The sequence below is a fragment of the Delphinus delphis genome, chromosome 1, assembly GCF_949987515.2.
Source record: "Delphinus delphis chromosome 1, mDelDel1.2, whole genome shotgun sequence".
In the NCBI taxonomy this organism is placed as follows: domain Eukaryota; kingdom Metazoa; phylum Chordata; class Mammalia; order Artiodactyla; family Delphinidae; genus Delphinus; species Delphinus delphis.
This window is the reverse complement of record NC_082683.1, coordinates 134,343,121-134,355,033: the sequence shown is the minus strand read 5'-3', so window position 1 is coordinate 134,355,033 and position 11,913 is coordinate 134,343,121. Positions and strand designations below refer to the sequence as shown.

The following is an 11,913-nucleotide window of genomic DNA, read 5'->3' as shown; positions in this document are numbered from 1 at the left end:
GTCAGGCCATAGCCCCATCTCTTAATCTATTAAATGGAGGTAATGATACATGTTATCAAGGGTGTTTTGCAAATAAGTGTATAGTTATCCCTTTGAGAGTCTCTCTGGAAAGCTCTTCAGTGCAGTATTGTTATATATGAATACAAGTTTTTCATTCTCTTCTTTGCTCAGCAGCAGATAATGAAATTTAAAACTGCTGAGATTATACTAATTGGGCTAGAATACTAAGGGGGGAAAAGCGTTTTGGATAGAGTTTGGCATCTTTGACCAAGGAGGAAATTTAGTTTTCATTAGAAAGAAAGGAACTGATTCTTACTGTGGGTGTTCCAGAGGAGTCCCAGGCCAAGAGAAGGATAAGAAGGGAGGAGACAATACCGGGCATTCCTTTCAGGGGTTGGGTGATCCCTGTCTGTCTGTTACCTACTGGTGGAGCACAGGCAACTAGTGATCTGGCTAATCTCCTTATAATGGTTGGAAGAGTTCCCTTTAACTTGGATTTAAAAACCAAGTCCTCCTACCTTCTTCTTCGCCACTCTCCTTCATCATATATTTCCATAAACTTGAAATCGTTTTAGCAATTAGCCTTTTAAGGGTGGGGCAGGGAAAGCTAAAACTTTGGAATATTGTTATGCTGCTTTTTAAGTTTATCCCTGTCATTGTGGATGCAACTTGAGGGATTCTAATTGTTTTTCAGGGGATTTTTTTTTTTTTTTTTTTTTTAAAGCAAGGGATCTTTCCTTGAGTGCTCTGAAAATAAGCCTTGGAGGAACACTACTGAGTGTATTTAAGCTCCCTGGTTTTCTCATCGAAGAACAGTCTTTGAGGGTGGGGGCTGGGTCTTTCTCAGGTGCCGCACCTGGCTCTGCCTCGTCCGCAGTAGGTGCTCAGTAAGTTCATGAACAGAATGGATTTTTTTCTCATCACTGTCAAGAGTAGCATTGACTGTTGTAGCACACCCAGCCACGTGATGCTTTAACTGTGTAACTTCAGGAGTTGAGGGCTCAGGGTTCAGGTTAAAGAGGCACTGTCAACTTACTATAAAAGTGTAACTTAGGTTTTTTCCATTATCTACTTGAAAAGGACCAGATTTTTTAAATAACCATAGGTAAATTTAAAAGTTTGAATTCAAAGCAGAGAAAACTGCTTTTAGAAACTGAAAATGTAGTTTAATTCTTATCTAGTTTGAAAACAAAGCAGATAGCAAAAGCCCTTCTACAAGGTGTTGAAAACTTTCTAAAGTGGTTATACGTATTGTATACCTTTGGGGTTACCACACCTTCAGTCTTTTCATGCACAGATAATATGATTTCAGTTTAGATTTACTACCTTAAAAAGCAGTGTTTAGAATACATCTTGATTGTGCTTTACGTGAAGTATTTTCTTAAAAGGCTTTGTGTAAAAATGTGTATATTTTCCTACAGATCTCCATCATGATTTTCAGAGATATAGCCTTAAAAAAAAATTGGCCCTGAGAAATTTATTCAGTGTTTCTCCAGATGACATTGAGGTTCTTATAGTGGAGACCCTTTCTCAGCTGAATTATGGGGTTTAAGTTAGAATTTTCTTACAATTCAGTTGCAAGTTAGCTAGTAAAATAGTGCCCAGTTAATAAAATGCTGACTTTCCTAAGGCACCACCCATATTTATTTAACAAAATCATGGAGATTTTGAGCTTCAAGGATACAGTTTAGATAGTGGTTAAGAGTTTAGACTCTAAAGCCAGTCTAGAAGGCAAGTCACTTAACCTTCCTGGGCCTTAGTTTCCTCATTGGAAAACAGGGATAATAATAGTAACTACCTCAGGGTTGTTGTAAGGATTAAATGAGATAATGTGTGTAGAATAGTTAGCTTGAGTGCCTGGCATGTAATGAGTACTCCATAAATGTTAACTACTACTACTATTATTATTAACGCTTATTCCAGTGAGTCTTAGCCAAGGGTGTGCAACAAAATTTCCTGGGGTTTAAAAAAAGAAAAACAACAAAAAACCTGATGCGTCGGCCTCACCCCAGATCAAGAATTCCCCGTGGGGTTGGGTCTCAGCCAGTGTGTTTTCCAAGAATCTCTCCAGGTGTTTCAGACACCCAGCACTGTGTGAACACTAGCAATATCCCAACTCTTTTTTTTTTTTTTTACAGCTTAAGAAATTGGAAGAGAGGATGGTTAAGTTACTTGCCCATATTCTCAGAGCAGTTAATTAGTGGCAGAGCCAAGGCTAGAGTTGGGTCTTATTCACTTTCTCATTGTGGGGTCTTTCCACCATTCCTGTTGCCTTGTGAGACACTGCAAAAAAAAAAAAAAAAAAGGCTCAGACAATCAGTCTGCACAGTGCTGCACACTTTCTAAAGCACACCTTCCTGGCATTCCCTGACCTTAAGGGACTTGAATGTTGAGTAATGGCAACACTAGCAAAGCAGGCATTCAGTAGAACTCAGTAATTTAAAAAATTATATGGGGTCATTCTTTTGGACAGACCTCAGCGACACAGCAATCTGCACTTTGTAATAAAGAAATAACAACTTAAGTTTTAAAAAACCTAGTCCTACATTCCTTTTTCTTAAAAAAAAAGCAAACTTTATTGTTCCATATCATTTTGATAGCTATGAGGTAATGTGTATGAAAGCACTTTGAGAAAAGTATCAAGTGTAATATAACTATAAAGTTGTATTAGTAATGTCTATTGAGAAGTTAAAACAGTTAATTAGATGTTGATTGACTTACAAGCTTTTGCCTGTGGGGGACCTGAAAATGCAGATATATGAACAATCAGCTCTGTAATTTATCACATTTTTAAATATGAAACTGCTAAATGAATATGTGCAGGTATAGTAAGTGTTTTGCTAAAATTGTAGCTCAGTGCTGAATAACTTCAGAAAACTAGGGACCAACTTTCTGGTTTAATCTTTAAAAAATAGTAACATGTACTCACTCCAGAACAAAGAAGCTCTTCTAGGGACCTTGATTCAAGAAGAGTGTGGCCCTCTCATCCTTGAACGTTTGTCCAGCACATGCTCAGCCATTTAGTACCCTAAATGTGGGAGCAGACTCGTTACCTGTTCATGTTGACAGTGTCTTTTTTTAACCTATGTCCTGCATAGTTTTGTTGGGTTTTTTGGGGGTGGGGTGGGGTGGGGGCAGAGATGGGATGGCTGTAGAACCAGTGCACTTTGGGAATTACTTTTCTGGGATTTCCTACCAGATGTAGATGAGCTTGATATTCATCATCCCTGTTTAGTTTTTTTTTTTTCCCCCTAAGAGGAGTAGCTGAACATAGCTCACCTATTAAATTATTTAGAAAAAGAGTAAATTGCTTTGGTGGCCACATCTGAGTTTGTAGCTCTACTGCATTCTGACCTCTCCCACTCCCTTCCATTTTTGCTACCGATGTCATCGTTACTATCAGGCTATGCTCCCCCAGGAGTCCATGTTGAGCTGACAGGGTTGTCTACATTTTTATTCTTGATGATTTTGGGGTTTCATCATCTTGCTTACATTAACTTGTTCTACCTGGATTTGGGGGCCATCTCTGTGCTCCAAGCATCTGTTATGACCAGTCATCTTTAGGTAAGTTTCTCTGGATATAAGTTTCTTCGTATGTATTGATGGACTTCAGCTATCTATATCTCTGTCTTAGCTTCTGTCAAGCCAGTAGCTCAGTTCTTTTGTAAATTCCTGCTTCAGTCTGGGATATGTGGGAGCAGGGGAGAAATAGGGAAAGGCAGCCCTAAGGTTGCCTGTACCTTCCACGTGACAACACAGGGAAATTGCTGTAGGCCTCACTGGTCAGAGAGGAGAGGCCTTGGGCTGGTTCTGAAACTTGTCCCACTCTTAACAGTCAGGATAGAGTTCCAGTTTTCCAGCTATCAGACTTTTAAAAATATAATACAAGGCTAGCTTTTTTTGGCAAGCTAACAGTGCCTGGAGTAACAATTACTGTTATCTGCTTTGTTGCAGCTCTGTTACAGCCAGAACTTCACTGCCATCCTCTGCCCTCCTGTATTACTTGGCGGGGGCGGGGGGTAGATTTCAGGGCTGCGGAATGAGCTGCACCCTGCTCCAGAGCATCTACCCAAGTGACTTGTCTTAGCTCCAGCCTGTCTTTTCTGAAGTTTACTGCAGTGTCCCAAAAGATGAGTTTCTGCCCTGGGGCTGCTGGTTTTCATGCCACCCACCTGAGGTGTATATGTTCCATTGTATCTTGAGATAACAAGTGTGCAAGATGATATTTCCTTCACTTCTGACTCAATATCCTAGATCCAAAGGACAGGAAATTAGGGAAGATTCCACCCTGTGATAATCAGGGTAAGAAGATCCAACGTTTCTCTCTGGGTGAGAAGGCCTGGGCAGGTCATCTTGATTCTGGGCTGACTTGGAGTGGTAGAGATCATTCCTAGAGGATTGTGCCTTCAAAGATGGGTTTCATGTGTTTTGCAGAAGAAAAGATTGTCAGCTAGGTTGATGTTGCACAAATATCAGACTAAAACTGGTGGAAATGAACTTTTTGGTGGCAGTGGCTCAAAGCCCCCATCAGTGAGATGTTCTCTCCACATGGGGTGCTGATTTGGTAAATTGCTGCACTTTTCTCCATCCCCTTGGTGAGCTGGGGGGAGGACGCTCTAACTGGACCCTTCCCACCCTCCAAGCGCACTATGTACAATTATGAGTTTGAAATTGTTTACCTCTCCTAGAAAAATTATATCCTTTACCCTCTCCATTGCTCTGTGACCTGAACACAGTAGCAAGGCCCTGTTACCTCAGCCTGAGGTCACAGATGGCGTGTGAGCAGATCTTCAAACCTGCAGACCATCTAAGGGAAGGGACATCTCCTTGTAAGTTGAAAGGCCAGGCCCCACACACGTGCACACCGACTATGTCCGTTCTTTGAGATTCTTTGTTCATCATTGTACTCGAAGCAGCAAGTTTCCGGATCCTGCATGTCATTCCAAGCTGCTGAGCTATGCGCACAGGGCTTGAGGTCTTGGATCATTCTACTTAACTCTAAAACACGGTGGAGGTGGACTGTCAAATGCCAGCAGGCTTTAAGAAAGGAGATAGCAAGGGTGTGTATGGTTGGAGCTCGCTTAGATTTGCTTCTGAGCCTCAGGAGCTTTAAATCATGTCATAAACTTTAGTTACAGAATGGGACTTTTGGTTAGTAAAATTTTCACATATAAAGGCAATTAGTCTTCAGCAGTTCTAACAACAATAACACAGATATGCCACATAAATTTATTCTTGATTCAGAAGGTACTGCAGGATCCTGCAGTGCTTTAGGGTCATTGGTGGAGAATCCAAATTCTGTACAATTCTGAAGTACCGTACCGTGTGTTGTAAGTGGTAAGAATGCCAAGAGGCAGATGTTTCCGGTAGATGAGGGCCAGATAACCAGCCTTCCTCCATTTTGACAAACCAGTTTTCACTGTGACCACTCTTCTTGGGACTTCATCATGAGGGAAATTTGCTGAGGTCTTGAGAAATCACCCTGATTAGGCTGATTGTCCTTCAGAGAAATGAGTATTCAGCAGCTAGAAGGAACAATGAGGTACTCATCTTAACAGTTCTCTAGGGCATATGTTTGAAAACCCTCATATCTCAGATCTGTGTAGAGGGTACATGTGATTGAGTCCACATTACGTACATACACTGTTGTTGTGCTCACTAAGAAAGGAGGAGAGTGAGAGAGGAGTTAATCAGATTTTTCCCTGTGGTGAATGGAAGCTGTGCCCTGGTTAGTGTGTTTGCCATGAACAGGCCGACTGAGCTGTTAATGCATGCTCAGAACCCCCTGTCTCCTGGGTAGACCCCACGCTTTTCCTTCTTTGCAGTCTGATTCTGTCATGACTATCAGTGGAGAAACCCCGGTTTTGTGCTTGCTTGGCAAAAATAAGTTTGAACATTTCAAGGTGGTTGATGGAAGTTTGTCCTTAAAACGTATGATTCAGATTCTTTAAAACTTGTTTAATATTTATACCAAAGGTCACGCCCTGCAGGTGTATGTGTGGTGGGTGCACAGAGGGGGAAGTCTGGAGGGCCTACCCCTGTGTGCATTGCTAAGGGGACACAGTGAGACAATATGGGATTTAATTGAAAACACATCAATCATGGGTCACACTACCAGTGTTGTCAGGTATTTGTTCTTAATTGTTATTGTAATATATTTTCAGGTGTTTTGTTTTTCTAATTTAATACTTTCACCCTGTTGTCTGACTGTGAACTGCTAACAGTGTTAAACTTGATGTAAATAATGAGGCCCTTGAAAGGGGAATGCTGTCTGCCTGTTTCACAAGGCTTGCCAACTTGTGTTTTATTTTAAATAAAGGTTGCAATATTTTATTGGCAATGTGGGCTTGTGATTGGAGTGTTTCTCCTATAATTTTAACTGATGGGTAATCTAAGCATAATTTCTCTCTCTCTCTACATAAAATAGATATCTGTAAGGTAAAGAAGCTGATTTTAGCAAGCATCCCTCTGGCATATTCTTTAGAATGGTCCTCTATGAGGGTGGCTACTCACCCTTTGATGGATTACAGTTTTGGAAATGGCCAAAGGCATCATCTGGAGCCCAGCTGATACATAAGGTGGGTGATGTGTATGTGGGTCTGTCCATCCATCCAACATGAGGTGACTGTAAAATGAGGCTTAATTCTCTCAAAGTTCATTCTGAGGACAGTTTCAAATAAGTTGTAAAAATGTTTTGAGCCAAAGCAGCATTAATGGAGTAAGTGTAGAACCTCACAGGGAACGTTCTAGTCTTGTTTGACTTGGTCTTCAATTTAAAAAAAAATGAATGACTCATTGCTTTTAGAAGTAACATTTTAATTCAGGATGAGTAGGATATACTCAAGCGATGCACACATACAGTCCAATCAGAATGGCTGTTGTAGGGGAGCAGAATTTGCCACCCCAAAATATGCCTCTTTGGCATAAGGGTTATTTTAAGCTGGTTATCTTTAAGAAACTGCAGACACAGGCGAAACCTGAGTAACTAAGTTACCCTTTTGTAAGAGATTTACAGTTGTGAGGGAAATCTCCATTTGTAAGGGTGTCTCCCTTGCTCTACCAAGAAGAGGAGGATGAAACTCTAGAAACTTATCAGTGGAGGAGGTGAGGACGTAAATTTGCATAACAACCTCACAGTTGTTTACTGTGCTTTTCCTGGTAACCGTCCATAACTGACCTACCAGCCCCAATATCTGCTTTTGTCTTTAGCTGAAAATAGTAGTTAAGGTGATAGTTTCTGCCATTTTGGAGTTAGTTTTCCTGGGTCTCTCTCATGTGTACATTTTACTAAACTTTTGTTTTTCTCCTGTTAATCTTATGTCAATTTAATTATTAGGCCAGCCAAAGATGCTAGAAGGGGAAAAGGAAAAACTGTCCTCCCTGACCCTGTAAGCATCAGTTTATACACCTCCTTAACATGCCACTTTCGGTCCTTTTCTCCCAAGCATTTCTGGTTTAGTTTAGGAAGGCTTGTTTCAGAGTCATTCAAGGAGAACCTCCCATTGTTTCCACCCACTTTCCAGCCTCCCATTGTTCCACACACTTTCCACACCCGAGGCTATGGCATTTGCCAAGAAAATCATTTTAGAAACATTGTCATTAATGCATAGGAATTGGAGTTGGACTGCCCGGGTTGAATCCCACTCCTTCATTGACTAGCTCTGTGACTTAACCCAAGTTATTTAACCTCTCAGAGCCCCAATTTTCTCAGTCATTAAATGGTGATTAAATTGATCCCTAAGTGTTAAGTATTACATGAGGTATCGACTAGGCTATAGAGCGCTTAGCATGTAGTATGACACATGGTATGTTTGCAAATGTTAGTTACCTAAAACAAAACTTGCAGGGTTCCAAGAATTAGAATGGAGGGAAAGGCCCAGCCTGGGCTTTGAGTATGGTGCCAAAACTGACAGCAGTTTTACTAGGTTTTATTATTCTTAAAACACCTAAAGTTCTGTGTGCTGAGTACTTGATAAATATTAATTCATTTAATTCTCACAGCCCTGTGAGGTGGGTACAGTTATGCTCATTTTTACAGAAGTGGAAACCAAAGTTAAACTGAAGCCAGTAGCTTTCCCCGTGGTCTCAACAGCAAGCAGCAAGTGGCGGAGCCGCTGAGCAGAGGAGTCTGGCTCCAGAGGAGTGTTCGGAACCACTGCAGCCTGCTGCTTGTTTTGGTTCCCGAGGTATGAGATTCAGACCCAATGTTTATGACATCAAACATGGCTGGCCAGTGCTAAAAGCATGTCAGCTGCTCTGTGGCTCTGAGACCTAAAGCTATAGAACATACCTTTTAAAGTGTGTATTTACAGAGTTTAGATCTGAGCATGTTACAGGATTGGGTGGCTGCATGCTGTTCCTGAAATGCTCTGGAGTGAGACAAGGAGCCAGCACCTAAAACCGGCCCCCATTTTATTGTGCAGTTAGGCCAGGTTTACGTCTGTCCCATGGGTGGTGTAAAACTAAGTTCCTTTAATTCATGTGAGTATTGATTGGGTATCTAATATTGCTCAGGCTAGGTACTGCCTAACCTAGAGGTAAATGAATTCAAGTAAATGAATGTAATAAAGTGTTAAACAGGAGAGAAGCAGAAGTGTTCCATTTTACCAGGGCTAAAGGTGAGAGGGTTGGGAGGACTGTAAATAAGAGGGCCACGTGAGGTGATGACACATACAAAAGAGCCGTGTGTAATTCCGTAAGTGTGGTAGAAGGGAAGAATCAAGGGAAGGGGAAAAACACATAATGAGCACCTCCTGTGTATAGAGGCACAATGTACACATTTACACATGGCCATTCACTCCTCAACGATGACTGTTTTTCTTTTTAAAGCTGGGAGCACAGGAGTGCTGTTTTCATATATATAAGGGCAGTATGCTGTGGATGCCTCTTCAGTAAGAGGTTGAGATAGCCTGGCTCAGCTGATGTGGTTCCAAAGCAAACTGTGGTAAACTGGCAGACGAGGCGGTCACCCTGTCAGCTCTGTGAGTGCCAGTATATGTCCCCCGTCTCCACCAGTCCCCATCAGTGTTACCTGGCATGTGGAATTTTGCTGAGTGAGCACAATTACTAGGGCTCAGTAAGAAGGTAAGTAAGCCGAGGGTTTTAGAAAAATACAAAATTTTAATCTTTACATATGATAAAATCATGTCAAGGTCCCTAACTTAAAAAAAAATAATTTTAATTGATTTAAATCTGCAGAGCAGAACAAGGCTTAGCCTACACTGACCTGATTTAAAAAAAAAAAAATCTTCCTCTGCACTTTTTCCTTCAGCCTGAGGCTCTTTCCTGATCTCACAGATAGAAGCTGATCAGCTTCCCTCTGGGAATAACAACTTGAAAGCTAACCCACCCAGTTCCTGCCACTGGTAAGCAGAAGTTAATTTTTCCCTTCTCTGTCGCTGAGGATACTGCAGCCTCAGGCCCAACCCCCAAGTCCAGGCATCTGCAGGCAGGAGCTGATATGCTAATAAATCCTTGGGATTTATCTCCCACATGACTTTCTCCAACCAGCTGGCCCACATTTTGGAATGTGGCTCTGTAAGGCACCAAGTGATTTTAAGAATTGGCTCTGTCTCTGATTTAAGGCCTCCCTTTTACACACCACTTGTGCTTGTGGCTGCTGGATGCTAGCCTGCCCCTCCAACCCGTTACGTCCTGGACAGTGTGCTGACAGGCCCCAGGATCCTATTAGTGGAAGGAAGGCAGCTTTGGGAAGTTGTCGTCTAGCTCTCAAGGCATGAAATAGTTAATTCTCTGGGAAACAGATTTGCATCCCTGAGAAGAGAAGAGTTGTTCCTCCTTGGGGACGTACACCATCATCTTGGCGATTTCATCTAGTGCCTCTTCCGTATACAGGAGCCCCTGGCTCAGGAAAGCATCACGTGCACACAGCCTCACGTGACGGTACTCCAGTGGCAGGAAGGGGATGAAGAAGTCAATCAGGTTTTCCTTCACAAGACAGCTGTGTCCAAAGCCACTGTCTAAAATCAAGAGCAAAGTTACATGGAGTCTGACCTGGGGCTGAACCCAACTGGAATTATGAGGTGTCCCCCACCCTTGGGCCTGGGCAAGGTTTGTTCTTATATGCCAACTCCAGGAGGGCTGTCTGAACTTTATGTCAAGAACTATGCAACTGTGTCTTCCTTTAGGGAAACAGGGCCATGATTAACTGGATGTGTGAGAGGGGGAGAGGGGCTATGCCTGCCAGGTTATGGTTTCATTGGATGGCAGAAAGCAGAAGGTGGAGTGACCCTACCTATCCAACTGGAGGCTGAGCCACTGAGGCTCTCACAGTGAGACTTTCTTCCTCAGGGTCTGCATACTCCATAGACCACTGCCTGTATGGCCACGGCCAACTACTCCCTTACAAAGGACTTTCAGAAAAGGACTTCAGCTTTCTTGGCACTTTTCTAGTGCCTATCTGAAGTTGACAACGAGATGATTATATGACGCATCCTCTGTGATCCTGAATGCCCTATCTCATGAGTACACCTTCTAGTACATACGCATCACCCTTCTCCTCCCCTCTCAACAGAGGCTTATTTTCTGCAAGGCTGGGAGTCACTTACCTGTGGCTTCCACAATCCCAGCCTGGAGTTGGGGCTCCAAGTGCTCCATCCCAATTTCTTCCCGGGACCACCCAGCCTTAAGCAGGTTCAGGACTACCTCATTGATGATATTGCCCGCAAGGTTACTGAAAGAGACAAGCCCGGTTAACAGATTCTGTTGTTGATTTTTTTAAATTGAAGTAGAGTTGATTTACAATATTGGGTTAGTTTCAGATGAACAACAAAGTGATTTAGTTTTATATATATTTTTTCAGATTATTTTCCATTATAGGTGATTACAATATTGTTGGGAAAATTTTCCATTATAGGTGATTATAATATTGTTGTTGGGAATATCGTTCCCTCTGTTATACAGTAAATCCTTGTTGCTTATCTATTTTATATAGTATCTGTAAATCCCGTACCCCTAATTTATCACCCCCCCATTCCCCTTTGGTAACCAGAACTTTGTTTTCTATGTTTGTGGATCTATTTATGTTTTGTATATAGATTCATTTGTATTATTTTTTAGGTCCCATATATAAGTGATATCACATAATATTTGTCTTTTTCTGACTTACTTCACTTAGTATGATATTCTCTAGGTCCATCCAGCAAAGGCAATATTTCTTTATTATGGCAGGTTAACATTCCATATTGTGTGTGTGTGTGTGTGTATATACCACATCTTCTTAAACAAATCGTCTGTTGATAGGCATTTGGGTTGTTTCCATGTCTTGGCTATTGTAGAGTGCTGCTATGAAAACTGGGATGTTAAAGAACAGCACACTAGTGCTGCTAAAGAACACTGCATGTATCTTTTCAAATTAGAATTTTTATCATTTCTGGATATATGCTTAGGAGTGGGATTGCTGGATCACATGGTAGCTCTATTTTTAGTTTTCTGAGGAACCTCCACAGTTTTCCATAGTGGCTGCACCAATTTACATTCCCACCAACAGTGCAGGAATGTTCCCTTTTCTCTACACCCTCTCCAGCATTTATTATTTGTAGACTTTTAGATGATAGCCATTCTGACCAGTGTGAGGTGATACCTCATTGTGGTTTTTTTTTTTTAATTTATTTTTGGCTGCGTTGGGTCTTCGTTGCTGCATGCGGGCTTTCTCTAGTTGCGGCGAGCGGGGGCTACTCTTCATTGTGGTGCACGGGCTTCTCATTGCAGTGGCTTCTGTTGTTGTGGAGCATGGGCTCTAGGCCTGTGGGCTGATCAGTAGTTGTGGCGCACGGGCTTAGTCATTCTGCGGCATGTGGGATCTTCCCGGACCAGGGATCGAACCCGTGTCCCCTGCATTGGCAGGTGGGTTCTTAACCACTGAGCCACCTCATTGCTTGGAATTGTGAGGGG

General features: G+C 42.1%; 1 protein-coding gene across 3 annotated transcripts in view; it reads right to left on the bottom strand.

The window, feature by feature from the left end:
* Window positions 1-844: 844 nt before the first annotated feature.
* TOR3A (torsin family 3 member A) overlaps window positions 845-11,913 on the bottom strand; it is a 45,993-nt gene continuing 34,924 nt past the window's right edge. Inside the window, exons 5-6 of one of the 3 annotated variants that reach the window (XM_060034697.1) lie at window positions 10,569-10,693; window positions 845-2,283 (exon numbers count right to left, since the gene is read on the bottom strand). In XM_060034697.1, coding sequence (XP_059890680.1) covers window positions 2,216-2,283; window positions 10,569-10,693 — 193 coding nt within the window. In that variant the 3' untranslated portion in view covers window positions 845-2,215. Of the gene's footprint in view, window positions 2,284-9,056; window positions 9,981-10,568; window positions 10,694-11,913 lie in introns of those variants that run through there. The other 2 variants (XM_060034689.1, XM_060034678.1) reach the window with 2 other exon arrangements.